Source organism: Vicia villosa, linkage group LG3, assembly GCF_029867415.1.
Source record: "Vicia villosa cultivar HV-30 ecotype Madison, WI linkage group LG3, Vvil1.0, whole genome shotgun sequence".
Taxonomy (NCBI): Eukaryota; Viridiplantae; Streptophyta; class Magnoliopsida; order Fabales; family Fabaceae; genus Vicia; species Vicia villosa.
The window spans coordinates 151,193,010-151,217,834 of NC_081182.1; the positions used below are offsets into that span (position 1 = coordinate 151,193,010).

At 33.3% G+C, this 24,825-nt stretch overlaps 1 protein-coding gene across 1 annotated transcript; it reads left to right on the top strand.

The window, feature by feature from the left end:
- The first annotated feature begins 9,404 nt into the window (after positions 1 to 9,404).
- On the top strand, positions 9,405 to 11,069 carry LOC131659169 (uncharacterized). Its single transcript, XM_058928394.1, has one exon. It carries the CDS (start codon positions 9,405 to 9,407, stop codon positions 11,067 to 11,069), a length of 1,665 nt encoding a protein of 554 aa, XP_058784377.1.
- Positions 11,070 to 24,825: the final 13,756 nt, after the last annotated feature.

A 24,825-nucleotide genomic window follows, 5' to 3' on the forward strand; every position in this document is an offset into this window, starting at 1 on the left:
TATGTAGTAACGACGGTTTATGCTTAAATATGATTTTCAACTAATATTGACAAATTTAGGACTTGATCACCCTAAATCTCTTGTTGGTAGTAGATGAAATCATATAGAAGAGATAAGCTTGTTTTGTTACCTTAATGGTTTAAGATGTGATGAATACTAAGCCGTGAGAATAATTACTCACTATGTTGTGTGAACTTATGAAGAAGTGAATATGAAAGAGTGCGACATGGTGGATGATGACTTAAGATGGGTAATCAGAGTCGCGCAGCGAAAGTGTGATGAGGAGTAGTGTTATGAGTACTACTCGCGGGAAGTAAGGAATTAATATGTCGGAAGCCTACATAGAGAATATGTATTGATCTATATGTGGGATTTAGAATTCAGTGGATGTAAGGATGTCGTGTCGGAGGATTATAACTCCTTTGAATAATTGCCGAGATGGTGAATATGTTATTATGGTTGTGCGTAATTAACGAGTATGTATTCGGCGAAGTTAAGATGACGAGTTGATACTATATGATATTATAATAATTTTGTTTCGTTGTTACGGTGATATTGTGGATTCCAGATATAATAAGGAATTATACTCTATGAAGGACGAAGCTGATTTAATTCTTAAAAGAGAGTGAGATTCAGTTTGAGTTATTTTGTAAGAAATGGTGTATTGAGGATGACGAGCGTGATTATAATTACTTGTGTGTGCACTCATTCCGATGGTTGGAATGTTTAATAGATGAAGTAAATCAGGAATTTGGTTTTGAGTGCGAGTAAGTATTGATGAGTGGTGGACTAGTACCATGGATGGTAAAGAATGATCCTTGGAACGAATGAGTGAAGGGAGTCGGAATCGGGTAAAACTCATAAATCTATTTAGTATAGGTGATTGTGATGAGTAGTCAGAGTAGTGCGGAAAAAGCGGAATGTAACGTGTTGGATAATTACTGGTGTGACTTAAGAGGAGTCAGATAATTGGAATTCAATGGTATAAGAATACGAGTATTGAGTTTCTTGAAGGAAGTGGTTGATGAAAAATGTAAGTATTACATTATCACTTAGATGGAAAAGTGTGTCTAAGGTTGGTATGTTTGGTAGATGGAATGCATTACTGCAGTGTTGATCAGTGTGATCATACTATGGATTGTGTAATTGTATTACTCAGTTGTTGAGTGTATTGTATAGTTTATGTCTCAATGTTCTATTGTAGTTAACCTTTTAGAGATATAATGAGTGGTACAACTTTTGATGGTCAAATGTGACGTAAGAACTGGGATTTGAATGTACGAAACATGTTTCCTGTTGGTTATGTTAATTGGGATTGACTGATGGTACTGTTAATTGGGAGCTGGAGAGTCAAGTGAAGTACTCTTATGCGAGCTGGTTACTTGAGGTATGTTTTCGAGGACGAAAACTCTTTTAGTGGGGGAGAGTTGTAACACCCCATATTTTCTAAATTTAATTTAATTGGAAATTAAATTATTATTTAGAATTATTCAGTATTTTGTGGAATTATTTGGAAAGAAATATGAGATGGGCTATTGGGCCAAGTGTGATGTTAAGGAATTAGGGGGTGCTATGTTAGTAAAGGTCTTGTTCCAATTAAAGTTTATTTTATAAAATAATAAGGAAAATTGGGAAATGAGGAAAAAGGAGCCAGAACGTGAAAGATGAGAAGTGGAAGAGAAGAGCTGAGAAACGTAAAGAAGAACCAAAGAGGAAGAGGACCAAAGATCAAGAACTCTTGGCTAAGGTAAGGGGGGACTCTCTGGTTATCATCTATTATCGTGTTCTTAGATAATAATATTGATTAGGGATGTTGTTGAGTCAATTGGGTCATATGTTAGGTTTAGGGAGGTTATGAATTGATGAAAATTGCAATGGATTATTGGTTGATTATGTGTTGTTTTGATGTGTGATGATGAATAATGATGCAATTGATGATTAGCTGCCTGTATATGATGTTTAGAGTCAGTTTTGGACTCAAATTGAGTCAAATCGCAGGTCTGACGCAGACCCGAAAATCTGTGAAATCGCCAGTTCGCGCCGCGTCCTAGTGTTGGCGCCGCGAAGGCGTACTTTTCCTCGCATCGCGCCGCGTCCATGAGTTGGCGCCGCGAACGTGTTGGTATGGCTTCAGGTCGCGCCGCGTAGTCTTGGTCGCGCCGCGTACTGTAGCGTTAGTTGTTTTCTTGGGAAAGTTAAATGATGTGTAACTTTCGAACCGTAGGTCTGTTTTTAGTGCCGTTTCGAGTACGATGAATCTTATGAGATAACCTACGTGTTTAAATGATAAAATGAGGTGTGGATCCAATTATTTTTAAATATGATTTTATTTCTTGGTGATTGATGTATTGTACATATATGTGATGAGATATGTTAAAATACATGCTATGTGGAAATATTAATCATGTGATGATTTGTTTAATTGGATGATATATTGTTGACATATATGATGACATGTGACAATATGAGTCGTTGTTTTGGAAAAACATTAGGATGTGATGAATCGTTTGGAGTCGTATGATGATGAATGATTGCTTTGAAATGATGTGAATACATGTGTGTCCTTATTTTTGATGATGATGATTGATGTGGACACTTGTATGTTCTTTAATGATGATGATGATGATGATTGATTGTATTGAATGATGCTAACGTATATAGACATACTTTGATGATGATGATGATGTTGATGATGATGATGGAATGAGTATTTGATGATGTTACTCATTAGACTTGACGAGGGTATAAGTATGTTGTATATGTTGCATTCATTCATGTGCATTTGATGATGGATCCCGTTGATGAGTGGATCGTTGGTGGCTAATTCCCATTGTGCGGAGATTAGTAAGCAGTCATCGTGTGCCCATGGGGGTGTGAGCGATGAGGTTAATCGTGTGCCCATGTGGGGTGTGAGCGATTAAAGGGCAGTATCGCGGAGAGAAGTCCTGTGAATATGATTCACGAATTTTGGTACCACATGCATAGTGTCAGTTCATACATATGCATACTTTTATAACATGATTGGATGTATTCCAGTGTTATAAATATTGATGAGGTGTTGGTTGTGTGTTTTGTTGGATTAATGTTGAGTATGATTGTCTGTTTGAAAGATGTGTTCTGTTGATGTTTGCGTAAATGATAGATGTTCCTGATAATCTGAATATGATGAATTGGGTGAATAATATAACTATGATGTGTTGTTATTTAAGATGCAATAATATTTGTTAACTGTGATGAGACTCACCCTTACTTTGATGATTTCAGATTGGCGAGTAGCGGCTTTTGGCTCGGTGAGGATTAACTCATGAGTCAGTTTGTTTAGTATAGCGTCGGTGTCATGCTCTGATATTGTAACACTGGGGGAACATTAGATTAGAGTTTTATGACGATACTCTATCATGTTGTTGTATTAGAATATGTGGGATATTGCATAGATGATGTTATGCTTATCCGTATGATGAATTTTCCGCTGTGTAAACATGAGATGTTTGTGTATTATGACAGATTGTTCCTTAGTGAAAGCATGACAATGAATTTGTGATAATTTGTTTTAAATTGAATTGTGGCACCCTTGTTTTCATGTTTTACTCTGAAAATTATTTTATTAATTTCCGTGGGGTTTAGAAGGGTGTTACACCACCTCTTTGGTTGCCTTGGTAAGAGGGCTTTCTCTGATTCGACCAATTTCCTTCTTGCTGATTTCGACCAGTCGAATTGTTGTAGCCACCTCTACCTTTATTTCCAGCTTCCTTTGCCTTTCTTTTCGTTTGCTGACTGAGCCTGCAAAGCCACATCGTTCTTCGACTTGCCTGCAACTCTTTCAGCCATTCTTTGTTCATGAGATTCAAGCGTCCCTTGAAGCTCTTCTTTTGTCAACTTCGACAAGTCCTTCGATTATTCTATGGCTACCACGATGTGATCGAACTTAGGGGCCAAAGACCTCAATATCTTTGAAACAACAAATTTTGTTGTTAACACTTCTCCACATATCTTGATTTGATTCACTAGTTTCGTAACTCTAGTGAAGAAATCAGTTATGCTTTCGCTATCTTCCATCTGAAGCAGTTCATACGTTCTCTTGTGAGTTTGTAACCTCACCTCTTTCACCTTTTCTGCACCTCCAAAAGATTTTTCAAGAATCTCCCAAGCTTCTTTTGAAGATTCTATATCACTAACCTTTTCAAAATTGTCTGGACTCAGACATTGATGGATTATAAAGAGAGCTTTATAATCTTTCTTCTTCTATTCTTTATGTGCGGCCTTTTCTTCCTCATTCGCACCTTCTGCAAGCGGTTCTATCCCTTCTTTAACAAGATCCCAAAGATCTTGACAACAGAATACAACCTTCATCTGCTTGCACCAATTCTCATAATTATCTCCTTTCAGAATTGGTAGTGTTGTTGGAAAATGCCCATTCAGACGATTCATTGCCATCGTCATTCGTCTTGCCTTGAATCGATTAACCAGAGCTCTAGATACCAGATGTTTGAATTAGACTCTCAAACCTTTGAGTAATTCCTTATCGTTAAAGATGACAATGAAGAAAATAGGATTAGGGTTTGCGGAAATATTAAAAGAGAAGGAGAAAGTATTTTCTGCAGAGTTTCTCTCTGCCCACAAACTGTGGAAATTCTGTTATTCACTTGCAACTGCAACTTCTGTGAATACAGGTTAATGACTTGATTACAAATAATGAGGGTTACTCCCTATTTATAGATTTAGGTTAGCTTTCTCCCTAAGCCAAAACCCAAAACTATAAAAGCCCAAAATACCTATTTTGGAACTAAATCAAATCTAATATATTTTAAATCTAAATCAAATCTATCTAGATTTAAAAACAAACCTATGTGTAACAAACTTGTTACACACTTCGACACACCTTGTGTTCGAGCAACAACCTGCTTCTACACAAGGAATTACAAATTAACATAAACCACCTTAAACCAGCTCTTTCAACCGCTGAACCCATTAAATCATTTGAACCTGCTCATTTCCTTTTATTTTTTCTGGTTTGGATCGGGTTTGCGGGTCTTGTCCACCCCTAACTATATCTATTGAAAAAGTTTTTTAAAAAAAAATTTACATCCCGAATAACTTAGTATTAAGTTATTTAGTGACTACAATAAAGATGATTTTAAACAACAGTGAAAAGCGATGGCCTAAAGTTAAAAAATTATTGTTTGTTTTCTTGAAATCTTTCAACAAATTATCCGATCCGTATTATATTTGAAAAAAAATTGCATTTCAAATAACTTATAAATAAATTGTTCATTGATTACGGCAAAAATGAGTTCAGGCAACCGTTTAAACGTAGCCTAAAGTAAAGAAAATTGTTTCCATTAGTCACCTTGCTTACCAATTTAATTTTTGGAACGTTTGGTGATTTGAACGGTTGTCCGTTCACTTTTGACAATATTTTCAAAACATTGTCTAATATAATAAAACCTATCAAAAAACTTATAACAAGTTATCTAATAAATAAAAATTTGATAAAAAAATTATAATATCAAAATTTTATAACAAATTATCCGATGAATAAAAATTTGATAAAAAATTATAATACCAAATTTACAACAAATTATCCGGTGAACAAAAATTTGGTAAGAATTCTTTAAGCGACATTCTCAGGTATACTGGTGAAGGAATATACAATTTTCTGATTTCAAAAATAATTTAATAAATAAATAAATAAAGTATAATTAAATATTTTGAAAAATGTAGGGTGTCATACCCCAAATTTGCCCGCATTGGTGTTAATAGACAATTCAATTTATTTAAAAAAAAAACTATTTCTTCTACTAAATTCTCTTTTCTGATATTTAATTACAATCACATTTATTTTTGAAAAAAAAAAAACAAAACATTTTAGATAGGGAGTTTATTTGTATATTTATCAAATAGGGCTTTTTCCAAACAGATTTAACTATGCCCCATTAAAAGTCTTAAGCTTGGCCTATTAGAAATAGTTGGAAACTTTTATAGTACAATAAAACTTATTTTGACTAAATATTTACTTGTTTAGTATATTTATGTGTAATATATATTCAGGTTATATTTAATTAATTTATATATATATATATATATATATATATATATATATATATAGATTGTTATGAATGATATGAAAGTTCTATAGCTACCAAAATAATTAAATTATTCTTTATAACTCAGTGATAATTCTTACAATATTATTAATAATAATTGCAAATATTAGTAAACTAGTTAAGTTAATATTATTATCATTTATTTTCTACTGATTAATATGACTATTATTACCATTAACCATTGTTTAGATTAAATTTAATTATTATGTTATAACATTATGAAAAACGGCTACATATATATTTTGCGAAAAAGTATGGGTAATAGCTTTGGCTATTAATATTCAAACTTATCATTAATATTATTAGTTCATTATCTTTTATTTATAATAAACATTCATGTATTGATATAAAAATTTTATTAAGAGTTAAAAATTTCGCTTTGCTTAATTCTATATTTTATCATTATTATTATTTTTATTATTTTGTTATGATCGAGGTACCGTTACCGAATATCACTTACTATCATCACCCTTTTGCAACTATTAGTCATTACAATTACAAATATGTTTATACATATAAGAGTGAGTTAATTGTTTTATCAATATTAAAATAGTATTATAAAATCATCACTATTATTTTTATAAACATTGTTATCGTTATTTTTATTTTTTTAATTATGTGAAAGTTGTTGACTAAGTCACCAAAGGTGTAGAAACCCTAATTCGCTAACAGCGGCGGCCGCTCCACCAAATTCCACCTGCAAACCTTCAACCCTAATTACAAACTTTAAAATATGAATTAAGACTAATAAACAGTAAATCCAAACAAATCAAGACAGAAAAGGAAAAGATTTTATCAAAAAATCCATACGATTTCAACACATAATCAATTTTTAAAATTAATTTCCTAAATCAGAAAGCTCCGAATATCAAATCAAATCTGAAATTAATTTATTCATAAACAACAATCAAATCTATTTCCTAATTGATTCATCTCCTAAATACTATATAAACCTAATTCTAAAACTAACAGGGGACCAAAAAATTAACCGACGAAAATCACCGAAAAAATTGAGAAGGAGAAATAGAAGAAGAATCGGAGGAACACGAAACCGAAAGTCACAAAGAAGTCTGCCGCCGTGCTCGATTTGGTTTTCACGTCTGAAACCCCAAATCGCCGCCGATCCGCCGCACCTCTTCATCCTCCGCCGTACCTGCGATTCAGAGCAAAGAAGGAAAATCAGAGACAGGGTGGAAAGCTATACGAAAAGGATTTCTGGATTGAGGTAACCACGATTAAAACTTAGCTTGAATATTTGAGATTATTGTTGTTTAGATGCATATTTGGGGGTTGGGGTTCTGGGATTTTACGAAAGCTTGTTGATAGGTTGTTGTTGATTAGAGAGAGAAAAAGAGAATTGAAGAGGAAATGAGAAATGAATCGTGAAAAGCATCTTTCCATGTTTCTTTTCATTAAATCATAAATTATTTAAAAATGACAATCCTGCGCATATCCTTATCATGTACCCTCGGCCCACACTATATCACAGCCATCCATTTAAATTACTTTAGATCAATGGCCCCGAGGCTAGACCTTGGGAGCCGTTTGATTAGATCAAACATACCAAATTACGCAAGCGCACCATAACGCGTGTTCCTCCCCACACCTGATCCGAACGGATCAAGGTGTTAGCTGTGTGGGCCTGGCCCAATGTTTTTACACCCCAAATTTACTCTTTTTTTACAAAAATTACGTAATTCACACCCCCCTTACTTATTGGGTCCTGATTTACATCTGGGCCCGACTCCTTATACAAACTGCATGTTAACTTTTTACTATCATAAGATAAAATACACCTTATAACTTATTAGGTTTAAATTGACATTTGGACCTAATTATTTTATTAACCAAATATTTATTTCAATATTATTATCTCCTCTATTTAATTAATATACTATTTCATTAACATATAATTTTTATTTTTATTTAATTTTTACAAATTACTAATATCTAATTTATTTACTATAATTCATAGGAGATAATATTTAAAATATATCTATTTTGTAACTTAAATTTTCTATTGGAATACATTCTTAATAAATATTTTACAAAATTTTAATTCAATTATTATAGATACATTCAATTAAAAATCCCAAAACATCTAAAACTTTTTACTAATACCAAATCAATATTAATTTCATAAAAAAGGATTGTACAATTGTTTTTTTTTCACTAAACTTCGAACTACGCCCACAATTACCTTATTTTCTAAACCGGACGAAATTCAAAGGAGAATCTGAAAGTAATTATACAATCCTATAAAAAACACAAACCAAACCCGAACTACGAATTGGGACTCTGATTCTCCATAAGGAGATACGTAGGCATTCAATCGAAAATTGAAGCGAGTCCCCTAATAAATAAATAAATCCCGTTTCTTTTATAAATATGAAAATAATGCTTTCGAAACCTTAGAAAAAAACCTAGATCTAGAGGGGGTCCCCTTGAGTACAAGGGAGATAAAGGGTGCCTAACACCTTCCCTTTATTTAATTAACTCGCGAACTTAGAATCTCTAAAAGTATAGGGTTATCCATTTAATTCTCATCCCTTAGGATAAAAATAATGGTGGCGACTCGAAAAATTTTAAGCCGGTTGTTACAGCTGGCGACTCTGCTGGGGAGTTCCTTAAATTAGAGTATTCCCTACCTTTAGGTCTAGGTTTTCTGTTGAGGTTTTTATTATTTTTGCGTTTATTTTTCATATTTTGTTTTATTTATTATATTTTTTATTTGTTATTTTGTTATTTATTTATTTTTCATATATGTGTTGTTGGTGGGATCATATTTCAAATAAAGTGAGAAACATTAAGAGAAGGATTGTCAATTGGCCAAAGGGGTTTAACATCCCTACGAGTCTTTGCGACAACTTCGCCTAGGGTCGGTCAAATTCCGAGAAATGTCTCAAGAGGGTTCGCCTCTCTTAGAGTCAGGACTTAGGATTTGACCAATGACTCTTTGTACCAAAAATAAAACATCATGGTGAGACCTTGCATGACCTATGAGATAAGTCTCGGTCTACAAAAAGGCTCCGCCTAAGGGAGGCCCCTGTGCCTTTTCCCTTTAGCGTTATCCATGATACCCTTAGTAAAGCCACCCTGAGTGGGGAGGGTAGAATATTCTTAGAACGAACTTATGAACCTACCTATTAAGGATACCCTTATCACCATCCCACCCCCAAGTTACATTATCATACATGCATGCATTTAAATTTTAAAATATTCATTTTTTTTATGTCTTATTCACAGGAATTCTTCAAAAAAAAAATAAAAAAAGGGAAAGGTTTTGGTGAGCATAAAAAAATGAATCAAGAAAAGAAACCGACTATCCAAATCAGTGTCATGTTTCCAGATTTGACAAAGATGAAGCAAATTAGGAAGGAATTACCCAACAAGTCAGTGAAGAGCTTTGTTCGTAAATACGGAAAAATCCTTGACTTACTTAGTGAGAATGTGAAAATAGATGCTATTACTGCCCTTATCCAGTTTTATGATGTGCCATTGAGATGTTTTACTTTTCAAAACTTTCAACTAGCGCCTACATTGGAAGAATTTGATAGGATTTTGGGATTCTCCAAAATCAAAGAGGATGTCTATGTGGGAATTGGTCAAACTACTAAGGTTGAGGATTTAGCTAAGGCATTGGGAATATCGTATACTAATTTTGTGCCTAATTATAAAGCAAAGGGAAAAGTTCAAGGAGTAAAAGGACAATATTTGGAAGATATGGCTCTCGCCTTTGCAAAAGAAAAAGAATGGGAGGCTTGTGAGGATTGCTTGGCGTTGTTGATTTTTGGATTGGTTCTTTTTCCAAATGATGCTGATTATGTTGACCCCGCCGCCATCAACGTATTTTGGGCTGTAAAAGTGTTGAACGTAGATCCTACTCCAACTTTGCTGGCTGACGTGTATTATGCCATCAATGCACGTTATGAAAAGGGAAGAGGTGCACTACGCTGTTGCATTCCTTTGTTATTTTCTTGGTTCATGTCTCATCTTTATAAGGATGATTATTTGATTCCGAACTTGGATAAACATGGATGGGCTCAAAAATTGAGGGCTCTTAATGCTGATTCTATATTGTGGTATGCTAGAAGGTTAGATATCAGAAAAATTGCTTATAAATGTGGAACATTTCCTAATATACCGTTGATTGGAACAAGGGGGTGTATCAACTATAACCCCTCTTTGGCTTTACGTCAACTTGGGCATCCTTTAGAAGATAAACCTTCCGAAGAAGAGTTGAAACAGTTGTTGCTTCATGACATGGGTAAAAAGGATCCAAAGCTACTTCAGAGTATCATTCGAGCTTGGGGCAAAGTGCATAAAAAAGAGTATAGTAAGAATAATGTTGTGGCCAGAGAAGCCTATACTCAGTGGGTTATAAACAGGGTCCAAATCAACAAGTTACCATTTGATATTGATCCGGCATATAAGTCAGATGTACCAGACCCGCTTCCTATGTCAATGGAAGAAGTGGAAGAACTGAAAGCCTCCCTTGAAAAAGCTCAGAGAGAAAAAGAGGGACTAGAGCATGATCTCTATGACCTTAATTACAAGAAAAATCAACTACAATACGAGCTTAAGAAGAAAGAAGAACAAATTCAAAAAAATAACGAGCAGGTGGACAAAGAGAGACTCAAAAGGAAGCGGACAACTGATGGATTCATAAGTGCAAACTTTAACCTCGATTCCCACAATCAACAAATAAAAGATGCTAATTTGGCGAATGAAAGACTAAGGGGTTGGTATACCCAAGCATTGAAAGACAAGAGGAAAATTGAAATAGATCTAGAAGCACAAATCCAAGAGTTGGTTGGCAAAGCTCGAGAGCAAGAGGATAAAATCCAAGACCTCGCCACTAGACTTCGCGAAAGCCAAGAATCTGAGATGGGGGAACAGGTCTATAGAATGGAAATTGAAGGGCGTTTTACCCAACAAATGAAAAATTATGAAGAAGTGGTTTAAGAATTAGAAGACTTCCGGAAAGAATTCTATGCACTAGTAGACCAATATGAAACGATAAGGGCTGAAAAAGAACATTGGGAAGGACAATATAAGATCATGGCCCAAGTTGGGGAGGACAATAGAAGCATAATCCCGACCCTTTATCGGGATTACATGATGTATAAGGACAAGCATGAAAAGCTTGCCTTCTTGGCGAACAACCTCATCGATGATATTCCAAGAAGTTTGAAAGAAGCTGAAGCTACAATGGTCCTTCTTCCAAAAGAAGTCGAAAATTTCCTCAAGCTTTGTAGAGAGATGGTTGACAATTTTAGGGCGGAGATTCATAAACGCCGTTAAGAGTTTTTAGTTTCCCTTTTTTATTTCGTATTCAGCAATTTGCTTATGTTTTTCCTATTCAGTAATTTGTTTCTGCTTTTCACATTCAGTATTTGTTTTGGTTGTATTCCCAAGTGGAGGATTATTATGTTCTTATTCATTCAAGAAAAAGTACTTTTGTTTCAATATATTATGTTCTTGAGATGCTCACCATTAAAAAAATAAAGACCTAAAAAAAATATAAATGTAAAGAATGATGAAAGAAATTTCCTGTGGATAAGAAAATGAATAAAAATTTCTTTTTAGCATGCATATGCATTTCAAAAATCTTTAAAAAAAAAAAGAGGGTATATTTCCTCGATTGGATCATTGCACTGATAAAGAGGAAATCGCCACGTCAACTCCGTCCCCTCAAAGAAGTTAGAAAATGTATATTGTAAGGGGATATCCCCACTACCTACGTCAAGGGGGTCAAGACTACAAAGATCACCTCTAAAAAATCAAAGAGCCTGTCATCATCAACAACAAGGGGCACAACGCGTCGCCGTTGTGTATACGATTCTTGCTCCTATAAAATGCAATCACTTGGAGGCCTTAGCCAAAGGCAAAATGATGACGGAACCCAAACAAGACGCACGAGGAAATTAATCATTCAAAATATGCCAAGTGTCAAAAGATAATACGAAAGATTTGACCAAAGCACTTTCAAAGATCTCAAGCATATCGTCGCTCCCGAAGCCTTGTGTCTCAACATACATTGGTGGAAATCCTCAAGTTCCATCCACGCAATCAAAAATATCATTGTTTTCTGGAGTAATCACAAGTACAATCTCAAGGGCATCTCTAGGCTGATACAATTGATTCCACGAAGGAGATTCATAATCAAGGCTCCACACTTTTGAACAAAGGTGGGAGCGTCCACATACTAAAGGCATTGATTGACAATGGGGGCATCTCTAAATACGATGTCTAAGATCACCTTAATGAGGCATAACATGGAGGCTAAGCACCACAAACTTGGATAGAATTAAAGGTTCCCCATCTCAAGAACTGGACCTTATAACAAAGACATGGTCATTTATATCCTACGTTCCTGTTGAGACAGGTTATTACGTTGGCATACCAAGGATACACAAGGGCAATCACTATCAACCCCAAGTCAAGAAGCGCAGTTCGTAGAAGAGAACAATGACCATTGATAATAGTGGATAATATCTTTGTGAAACCTAGCAACATACCAAAGGCAGTCTCGACGATCTAGAGAAAATCCGGCAGGGAAGGATAAACCATAAACTGTCACACAAAAAAAAGAAGATAATGGGGCAAGTTTTTAAACATCCCATATGATAAAAAACAATCATGGTATAGACTACTGCATCCATAAAGGTAGTACAACCACGAAGATCGAATAAGGCAGTTTCCAATTATTCAGAAGGTTCTCATTACTACCCAGTTCAAGCGCAGCTATCCAGCGTTACTTCATAATAAATGGGTATACAGTCTCGTCATCAAAAGTGCTCCAAATGAAGAAACTCAACAAGTTGGATTACCATGGAGATCCCAGAGATCTATTTCTTTTCAAAGCATTTTTGTTGATTTCAAATCCCTATGCTTTGCCCAAAGCTTAATGGTAACTCATAAGGGCACCCACGTTGTTTTAAAACTTTGTTTATTCTTAATAAAAGACGTGTTTGCATTCTATTTAAGATCATTTTTCTTTCAGTCCCTTTCTTTTCAAAATGGCAATATTTTCATATACATTTCTCATTTAGTAAAATAAACAAATGTTATATCTTCTCCTAAATCAATTGGTAACAATGCTGCTATCGTCCTGCATGACCGTGATCCTCTGATTAACCAAGCCGAAGGGGATGGTGAGGAATATTGTGAACTCCTTGAAGAGTTAGCTAACACATGAGTCAAAGACAATACAACCACACCAAGAAGCGATCGAGGTAGTCAACCTTAGCACTAAGGAAAACAAGAAGGAGGTTAAAACAGAGGTGCTTTGAATAAGGATGAATGTCTGTGCAAATGTACAAACATGTTTCGCTTGGTTATATCAAAACATGCCATGCCCTGACCCTAGTACTGAGGCAAACAAAACTGACACCCGAAGAAGATTGCCCACTAATTACACCAAGCTTACCAGAATCAAACATTACACTCAAGGTTCATGGAGAAGTCTCACAATTCAACACAAGTCTTCTAGTAGTTACAAAATATCCATAACAAATTACAAATATCAAAGGAAGACGACCAAGTCTGTATACGTGGGGATTATCGAAACTTTAAAACAAAGATGATTGTCTATTGCCTCGCATCAAGGTACGGGTAGATAGCACATATCGGTACGTGATATCCTCACTCGTGGATGTAATCGAATCAAGAACGACTATGGAGACACGAAAACGACTTCTTCTACAAATCCTTGGGGCACGGTTTGGTATAACATAATACACTTCAAAAAATGGGGGCAACCATGGTCCTCTATATTGACATAAAACAGTACTCGAGAAAATTCAATCACCACGAGTACTCATGAAAACTAAGCTTGGAGAATCCAAATTGCCGCAGGCACGACCCGATCAAAAGCGAAACTCATAAAAAGAAAACACTTAGTTGTTTTATGACAGGGGCAATTATATCAAGAACAATGGGAGAAAACCTTTTACAAAAGAACCCTCGAATACAAAAGACAACTTGATGTTGGATAAGACTTTACTACCTCGACTCGATACGCGTGGAGAATGAAGGCTCAACTACGAAAGCCTTATCATACCAAGAAGACCTTCCTTTAGGGAGCTTCAACACTAACAATAACGAACGGTGGAGATTGGATATATCAACTAAAATTGGACGCGGTCGAAAGAAAAATTATGCATAAAATATACAAGCTCGCTAGGTTGAAAACTCGAAAGAGCAACCTAGGCAAAAATGAGCGTCCCGGTGGATCGAAAACCCACAAAGGGAGGTTCAGGCAAAAACTAGGGGCACAAAAAAAATATATACACAACTATCCCGGTGGATTGAAAACCCGTAAAGGGCGATCCAGGAAAAAATAAGGGATTTTATTTAAAATGACAAAAACAAACAAAGCAAAAGAACTGTGATCCGAGGACTCTTTCCCCAACAGCAACTGATGAGGGGAGGAATCAAGCCAATCATTATCCTTCAAAAGCGAAGTATCTGAGATATCATAGACATAAGGAGTATAGCAGTGTTGAAACCCAATTGCGTTGCCATCCTTATTTTTGTCGTTTTTGTAATTACCTCTTTCAAGGGATTGCATCTTAAAACAATTGCCTATTTACAGGCCCCACTCTTAACAAAATTCAATTTTCTATAAATTCTTACTTGGTGCATTTCTAGTTTCTCTAATCTATTATCACTACTGCTTGTTTGTAAATACAACGATTATTTTTATAAATGATGCATTAAATATTTTACAAAATTTTAATTCAATTATTATAGATACATTCAATTAAAAATCCCAAAACATCTAAAACTTTTTACTAATACCAAATCAATATTAATTTCATAAAAAAGGATTGTACAATTGTTTTTTTTTCACTAAACTTCGAACTACGCCCACAATTACCTTATTTTCTAAACCGGACGAAATTCAAAGGAGAATCTGAAAGTAATTATACAATCCTATAAAAAACACAAACCAAACCCGAACTACGAATTGGGACTCTGATTCTCCATAAGGAGATACGTAGGCATTCAATCGAAAATTGAAGCGAGTCCCCTAATAAATAAATAAATCCCGTTTCTTTTATAAATATGAAAATAATGCTTTCGAAACCTTAGAAAAAAACCTAGATCTAGAGGGGGTCTCCTTGAGTACAAGGGAGATAAAGGGTGCCTAACACCTTCCCTTTATTTAATTAACTCGCGAACTTAGAATCTCTAAAAGTATAGGGTTATCCATTTAATTCTCATCCCTTAGGATAAAAATAATGGTGGCGACTCGAAAAATTTTAAGCCGGTTGCTACATAGGGTAGGGGGATAATTTTGAAAAACTTAATGAAAAATTTTCAATAATTAAATTTATCTTTTGGTACACTCAAAAATTGATATTATTTAAGTACAGCTAACATCTCATATCTCATGTAACTAATTTGAACACACTCACATTTCAAAACACTTATATTTATTAGTTAAAATAAACATGGGTTCCACTAAACATGAATTTTAATCTATAAAAAAATATGTTGAAAAATGTGTGTTCCTACTGGTATTATTCATCTAATTTTTCACAATTTAAAATTGTTGGGTGAGTAACCGGTTCTCTTCCTCCTCCAACCTTGCAAGCCATTTGATTCCAAGATCACATCCTGCTTTTGCAGCTATCTGAAATTTTTCTTTTGCCATCTCTACTGGATCAATACCAATATTTTCTTTGCTCTTTCCTCGTTTTTGACCAACCGGACCTCTCTTCAAACTGAATTTTATTATTGATTCTGGAATTTTCACACCTGACCCATAATATCTTCCTTTTATTACTATCATACACTCAAAACAGAACATCCATCAACCTCATACAGTCAGAAAACATAAAAATACAGTGAAGAAAGCTATCTAAAAACAACAGAGATAGTTTGTTTTAAGGCCTATTTGTATTGATGTGTCTAGTAATCTTGTTTCCCGATTATAATTCTCAAACCGTAGTTTGAGTTTTTATATCAAATGATGAGAGGAATAATAAGAGCTTGAATATTATTGTTAAAATAATATTAACCTCGATTTATGTTGCCACCTCTAAGCGAGTTCGTGCCAGGAGAAAATCTCATGGTATGGGTAGATCTGATTCTGACTACCTCATATCCAGAAAAGAAATCTTGTGTAGAAATGCTCAATTTCAACCAATTTTACATGGTACTGGTAGGCATTACAAATAGAGAGCTAAGCTTTTATAGTTTCTGTGGAAATATGCCCACATAAATGCTGAAGAATGTGCAACAGAAATACTTATTATTAAGTTTGAGGCGTTGGGCCAGGCTGTGTCACCATGTGGAGCCGCTCTCACTTCCCCCGCACCCTCTCATGGCATGTTTAGGTCGGGTGTGACTTGGCCCGTCTCTTCTGGACCCCAACCCAAGTTATCCCAGTTAAAATACTTTGTTGAGAGTCACACCAAACATCAAATGTAAACCTCAAACAAAACAAAAAAAACACTTAATTCAAGTCACATTAACTTTCAGTAAACCAGTACAAGTCTTGAAAGAAAAGTTGGACTAGACATGCAACTTTGACAATAATTTAACTTCTAGGAATCAGCACATGAGTAATCAATGAAACCCTATTGTAGTTCATAACTCATGAAACACTTATTCGTATCTTTTCATGAAGGTACAAATACTCCAGCCCATGCCAAAAGTGTCAGGTGATTTAACATATGCACTTAAAGAGCAAGTGCAAACTAGATTTCATAACAGCATAACCAAATGACATACAATGTAGGTGAAACTCAGTCTAACTCACCACACATGAAAAAAGAATGAACTTTGAAAAAATGTTGAAAATCCAACACTATATAGAAAATGATTTGTTTAACTTTGATTAATTGATATATTACCTTCTCGGATGCCCTATGGAAACACCACAATGCCGAAGCAATATCTTTCTTAACACATTCGCGAGTCAAATATACAACACCCAAAAGGTAAAGAGCATCTGGATGCAACTAGAACATAACACACACACACCAATAAGGGTTTTGTCATACATTCTGAAATCATGGCAAGATCCAACTTTCGTAGAGTAACATACCTGGTCCACAGCTTTCTCCAAATAATAGAAAGCTTGTTGATCTGAATGGACATCATCATTCGGTGTCTGAAAAACATATATATATTTAAAAACATCTCATTTTAAAATATCTAACAAAAATCCAGGACGTTTGTTTTTCAAAAAGTATCCACTTATAAAACATGAAGAGAAAAGAAAAAACTCTAGAAATGTAGAAGAAGATTACATAGTTAGAAGCACTCTACTCGAGTTCATCTTAGAAGTCAAATGTATATTTGTGCAAATGTAATCAAGCAAGAAAAAAACAAAGAAACACTGCTAATTCACCGTTAAGAATACATAATATCCCAAAATAGGTAGAGCATGAAGAAACAATACATAATGGTCGGACCAAACTTTAATAAAAAGGTCGGTCTAAAAAAATGAATTTATAGTAGGCTATAAGTCAGGCTCAGACCTTATAAATTTATTATCGGGGAAACTCAGACCTTATAAAACTTAATCTAACCTAGTTTATTTATGAGGCGAACATGCTACCAACCGAACTACATATTTGCTTTGATTATAATTACTTCAAACTTAATTAATATAAAAAATAATAGCTGAACTATTAAAAATGATACTCAGAACCTATAATTTCTTAACGTTAATTTTTTTTAACTATATTAACATTTTAACTTTTTTATAAACTAACATTTTAAACTAACTATTTTTTATAAACTTACATCAACGTTTATTAACATTTTAATGTTTTTTATAAACTAATATTTTAAAATATATATATAAAACATTTATCTAGTTAATAAAATCATTTATAATATAATAAAATAAAAACATTAATAAAATAAAAATGTTATTAATTATAAAAACATTAATAATTATAAAAACGTTAATAAAATAAAAAAGTTAATAAAAACGATAATAAAAATGTTTTAAAATTTTTTTTAACATTTTATAAATATTATCTTTTTAACATTTTACAAATATTTATATTTATAAATATTAACGAGTAACATTTTACAAAAATTAACGTTTAACATTTTACAAATATTAATATTATTTTTACGTTTAAATTATTGCCAAGTTTTTTTATAATATATACAATTTTGAAAAACAATAAAAATATATATTGTTACAAAAATTATTGCCCAGTTTTTTTAAAAATGTTCTATAAATTTTTTAATATTTTATAAATATTAACTTTTTAACATTTTACAAATATTAACATTTAACATTTTACAAATATTAATGTTATTTTAACGTTTAAATTATTGCCTAGTTTTTTTATAATATATAAATTTGAAAAACAACAAAAATATATATTTTTATTATATATATATATATATATATATATATATATATATATATATTAACGTTTTATAAATAATTTATTATTATATTAATGTTAAAATTAATAAAATGTTAGTATGTATATACTGCAAGTATATATTGTTAGTATTAATTTGGTAAATATAAGTTGAGTTTGAAACAATAAAAATCAACACAAAGAAGTAGTATAGTTGGCGCCAACGTGTGAAATACCCCCAAACATGATTATTGGGGTAATTTTTTTGAAATATGGGTTAGTTATGTATATTTTTTTAAGACTTAGGTTATTAAAAAAATTCCTAAATTTGTAAGAGGTTTGAAGAATTAACTCATATAAGTTGACACTTTCACATAGATTAAGAAAATGTGATAAATGAAAGAGAGAGAATGATAATTTTACCGAATTATCCTTATTTATAATGAGTGTATTCTTATTATCATTAATGCAATGTGAGAGAAATATAAATTAAGAGTATTAATTAAATGATACAATTGGAAGATAAAAATTAAAATTGCATTGGTAACTAAAAGTGACACTTATTTTATGACAAATAATTTTTACAAGTGTGACATTTATTTTGGGACAAATGAAGTAATTATTTAAGTTAGTATGCTAATATCTTAATATATGGTGTTAAGGGAGACATAAAGAAAAAAAAAATCACAAACTATAATTTGTATTAATGTATTGTATAAACTATTGGTGGACCAAAACAATAGGTAAAATAAAAATTGATTTAGGGATCACATTTGATTTTATTCAATAGACAATGATAAAAAAATTGATTTGGTGGGCCAATTATCAATATCAGACAATAGTCGAATATTGTAGAATACAAAAAGTTTAATGTTTTATTACGTCGGTATTTTTTTTCATATTTCAGGTATTCAATTATAAAATGGTTATGCAAAAAAATGAATAGGAAAGAAAGAGAATATATATATATATATATATATATATATATATATATATATATATATATATATATATATATATATATATATATATATAAGTAGAGGGTGGAGCCCACCACTCCTCCACTAGAGACACCCGCCTCTAGTGGGTCGCCACTTGTAATTCTTTCCTCAGAACGCCTGACTCTCACGCAACACTTCGTCTTCTTCGTTCCGATCTTCATTCTGGTGTGCACGGCAAGAGATTTTCAAGGAAACAAAGTTGAATTCCAGCTCCCCTAAATCCCGTGTTGTTATGGTTACAAAGCTACAATATAAATAGAAGGAGAGGAATCACTTTGAGCGTCAAAGTTTTTTAGTTATGATTTAAGCATAATAATTACTCTGTAAAAGTGCCTAATTGTCCGCATTGGGCAATCGGTACACCATCGTTATCGAATTTAGAATACTGTTGTATTTGGATCAAGCTTCTTATTTAATCTTGCTGTTATTTTCCATTCCGAAGTTTTCCTTTCAATTTATTTCGTTTAATTTACCGCACTGCATTATTCTTTGGTAAGTTTTCGTTTACCTTTAATTTTCCGTATTTAATTGTTTAAGTTTTTAATTTCGTAAACCTTATTGTGTTTATGCCTATAATTTATAACTTTAATAGCATGTTTATGTTTAAAACTATGTTCGAATAAATCATTTGATATCGGTATGTGATAATCGTCGTCCGGATGGGATTCAGTAATAATTGGTGTTAACTTCTTGTTAGCTGGAGATTTCGTCAACCAAAACAAAGTTTTTTAGATTATATGTTTCAAAGAGAAAATAAGAAATGATCTTGCAAAGCTATTTCTCAAAGTTTTTTCGTATAAGAGCTTCTCTCTTTGCGTAGAGTTGAAGCTTCTACTGAAAAGTCTTCGAAGTATTAAAAATAAAGATCGAAGATAATGCAATTTTGAAAGATGTATACATTTCGATGAAGTCACGTTGATTACGTTCCAAAAGCTTCAAGCGGGAATATTTGAATTTTGAAGTAATTACTTTTAGCCAACGGAACACGTGGAAGCAACGTGACATTTCGTTAGGAAAAGACCGTTAGGGTTGAATTAGTGTAAAAAGGAGTCTTTATGTTAGGATTCGATGTGTTCATTTTGTACAAAAATTACTCAAAATACTCAAGTACCAAGTGTGAGAGAAAGAGTTTGGTGAAAATGTACGTGTAACACCAGTATCATTTTCAATATTGTTTTCATTTGATTAATACAAGTCATTTACATACTTTTATCAAATTGTTTCCTTTATAATTGCAATCTAAGTCCTTTAATTCTTTCTTTAACTTTGGTGTTACATGTTCCTTTATTTTCATGTCAATTGCAAGTTCAATTACGTTTATCAAATAGAGTAGAGATACGAGATGAACTCAATCACGAAGATAGTATCATTTAGACACATGTCCTGGGATCAATCTAGCTGACCCTGTAAGTTACCAAATATATATATATAATAATTTGGAAGACTAGCGGTTGTTTACCAGAAATCACTATAAACAAATTGGCACACCCTGTGGGACGGTGTCAAAGTGTATCTATTACACATATTTCATTAGTTGTTTCTTCGAATTTGAGTCTTTTTGTTGTTTCTTTTGTGAATCTATCTTTGCCATTATTGTATGAACCTTAGGAGTGGTAAGATAGACAACAATAACCAACCAATACCCAAAATAAAATATACCAGAAAGATGGTTAATACTACCAATGTTGGAGGGGACAAAACCCCCCACAAGGATCAGACACAATCGATCATTGCGAGTTCGATGGATGTGTCGACTGTAATCTCTAGTTCATAGGCCGTGCCCACGTCCACATGATCTATGGCCACGAATAGTTCTATACCGGTATCCACAAGGTCCATGCCCACAAGCAATTCGATAATCATGCCTGTCTCTGTAAATGCAATAGAAATTCCTTCAAATGCACAAACTGGGCATGTATTGACATATATTAGAAATCAAGCCCAACCTACGACCCCTAGGCCACCAGGGTTCGAAAACTTCAGGCCTTGGAGGGAGAAACCCCAATACGGGATGCCAACTTCCTTTATGTTTGGGTTACATGATAGTACATCTACATATACACAGCCTGCCATGGCAACCTTTTCGCCAATACAAAATTTTGGTTTTGGTATGAACCATGTGGGTCGATGTACCCAAAACCAAGGTCTGTCGAACCAATTACTGATATTGAAAACTAATAATCAGGTAGCATTTAGGTAACAAATGGACGCTATTAACCATGACATGGTCGGAGTGCTTGCCCGCGAAATGAATTCCATTTTTCCCTTTGATCCAAAATGTCAATAGGACTAACCAAGAAAATACCCAATCCTATCAGCAATTGTCAGTGCAAATGGCGTGCATAGCAGATTTATCTGGGCCCCCAACCACCTGGTCGATTTAGGTAGGGCCAGTTAGCAATTTAGGAAGAAGAACCAACCATTAATTAGGTTCGACCACCCAGACAGGAAGTTGTCGAAAGGGATATGGGGCAAGGGTTGAACAACAAGGGATTCGACCCGAGACCCCTAAAGAATAACCCAGAAGGGTAGTAATGATCAATAGAGACCAGAATGTAGACGAAGAGATCCAAAGAATTAGGCAGGATAACATGTTGGCGAAAAATACTATGATTACCATTATCGAAAGAATCATGGCACAAAATGGTCTAAACACAGGCTTTATGAGGCCAAATTATGCCTCCCCTCTGACTTAGTATATTGTCCAAACCGAATTACCCCAAATTCACAAAATTCTGAGAAGACACTAATGAGTCCACTGTCGAACAGGTAGCCAGATTGTCATACACCAAAATTTACCCTCTCATTTTTTAAGACAAAAATCTTCGAATTCGAAAATAATTGAAGAGAACATTCTAAGCTTTCCAACAAGTTCAAAATTATTCCCAAATAATAAAAATTGAGAAAATTATGGCTTGTGAAAGTTGAGAAGTTTTGAGCTAGTGAAATTGAACAAATTTATTTTTGGGCCACAATTTTAATTCAAGCGGACATTACATTCATACACTCCTTAAACTATTTTATTTCAATTGTTTTGATTTATTTCATTTAAATAATTCAAAATAAGGAAAATAAAGTAAATTAAGCTCTTAGTGATGTCCAAGCCCATTTGTACTTTTAACCTAATATTTTCTTATAAATAGTCACTAACAATTAGCAATTTTTCAATTCATTCTCACACAACTAAACCCTTGTTTTTTTTAACTAGTTGAAAGATCAAAAGGAACAAGAAGATTTTTTTGAAGCAAAACGGAGCCACGATGCCATCCTCTCCTAATTCTCCTTCTTCAGCATGGTGATAAATTTTCCAGCCTATCAGCCAAATTTTGAAACTACTGTTTCGATTTGCTCCAAATTTTTTACTGAAGTTCAGACCATCAAAATCGCAAATTCCTCTTTTTTCTATTTTATTTGATTTAATTTCTATTTTCATATTTTCAAAAAAATCTCAAAAAATTGTGTAGGTTCGTTTTCTTATTTTATTTTATTTTATTTATAATTAGGTTTTTATATTTGTTTGATTTTATTTTAATTACTTTTCTATTTTTCCATTTATTTTCTTGACTGGAACATTGCAGTGGTTTATGAACAGGTTTCCTATGGATTGGTCAAGTGGATGGAGCTTTACCCTTTGACCTCAAGGGGTACCCCAAATTTTTTTTGGCCAAAAACTTTTTGGCTTTTGGCCAAATCAAGATTATTCATATTTGGCCAACAACCCTTTGGTTTTTGGCCAAATCAAGGTTATTCGTATTTGGCCAAAAACCTTTTGGTATTTGGCCAAATCAAGATTATTCGTAATTTTGGTCACAATTTAATTTTCTAAACTCATATTCTTGTGTTATTATTATTACTATTATTATTCTTATTCTTATTATTATCCTATTTTTGCAAGTACTCCCTGTGACCCAAAAGGGAGAAGATTGCGCGTACATTAAGGAATTGTATATCCCTTCCACACTGAATTACAGCTTGGATCCAATTATGGTGTAGTACTTAGTGGGCTCCTGGCCTGTATTTTCTCTTGCTGATTGCACCCCCTTTGGTTCTTTTTTGCTAACCCTTTTTTATCCCCTTTTAATTAAGTCAAGGTTTTTAAAAAAATTAATTTAATTAATTAGGTTTTTTTAGCCAAAAAATAATTAATTTTATCAATTAGGTTTTTTAATCAATTAATTTTTTAGCCAAAAATAGTTAATCTAATTAATTAGGTTTTTAACCATAATAATTAATTTGATTAATTATGTTTTTTAGCTAATTAGGTTTTTAACCAATTTAATTAACTAGGTTTTAACCAATAATTAATTAGATAATTTAGGTTTACAATTTTAGGTTTATTTTCACTTATTTTCAAACCTTAAATTTCAATTCGCAATCTTCTTTTCCCATCTCATACTCTATGATTGACGCATGTTTGTTTAATTTCTGTATTTTATTCATTTATTTATTTATCTATTTATTTAAATTCTAGAAGGTGTATAAGTTGCCAATTTTTGTGATGTAATAGTAATTAGGGCCTTTACTTTTCCGCACTTTCCCCTTTTGGTTATGTAATCCCCCCCTCCCGAAGCCTTGAAATAGCGTAGGACTTTATTTTTTCTGCTTTTATTTTCTGCACTATATAACTCTTTAGATGTATGTTAATAGGATTGTATGACAAGACTAAAATCAAACTAGAATAACTCTAATTTTCAGGATTAAATAAATCGATCACTTTTGTTCACACACTCACCTTTAGGGTACCCCTTCTTATGTTGTCTTTCGACGAATAATAGTCAAGCCCCTCGAGTGTAGGGATACCTTAGCAAATGCTGCCTCTGAATTAAATCATCAAAAAGATCTTAGTCCCTTCGATGTTGCCTACGATATAAATGATCTTGTTCCTCGATTAAATGATGATAGTCCCTTCGAATGATAGGATATCCTTACTTGTTGCCTTTTATGACTATTCACATCCAATGCATATGACTTCCTTCCATATTTATGGCATGGATAGCCCCTATGACTACGCCATGACCCTTCGATGACCCAAATATATCCAATGAAAGGACTCCCTACCTATCAATTGTATGGGTAGTCTCTTTCCCTTAAATGAAAGTCTTTAAGAACAAGATAGACCTTACAAACTTAGGGTATGTAGTTCCTAATTGCTTACTCACAACAATTCAAACTCTCAAATGCTTTTCACACCTCAATTTTCAAAAAACTCTTTTCAAGACAAGTACTTTAAATATATTCGAATGATGAATCATTACAAAGTTAAGTTCTTCTACAAACTGTTTTACTATACACACACTACACTCTTTTCAAACAATTCAAAACAAGTATAAGTGAGCTAAGCAATTAAGAGCCCATGAATAACCATGGATACAA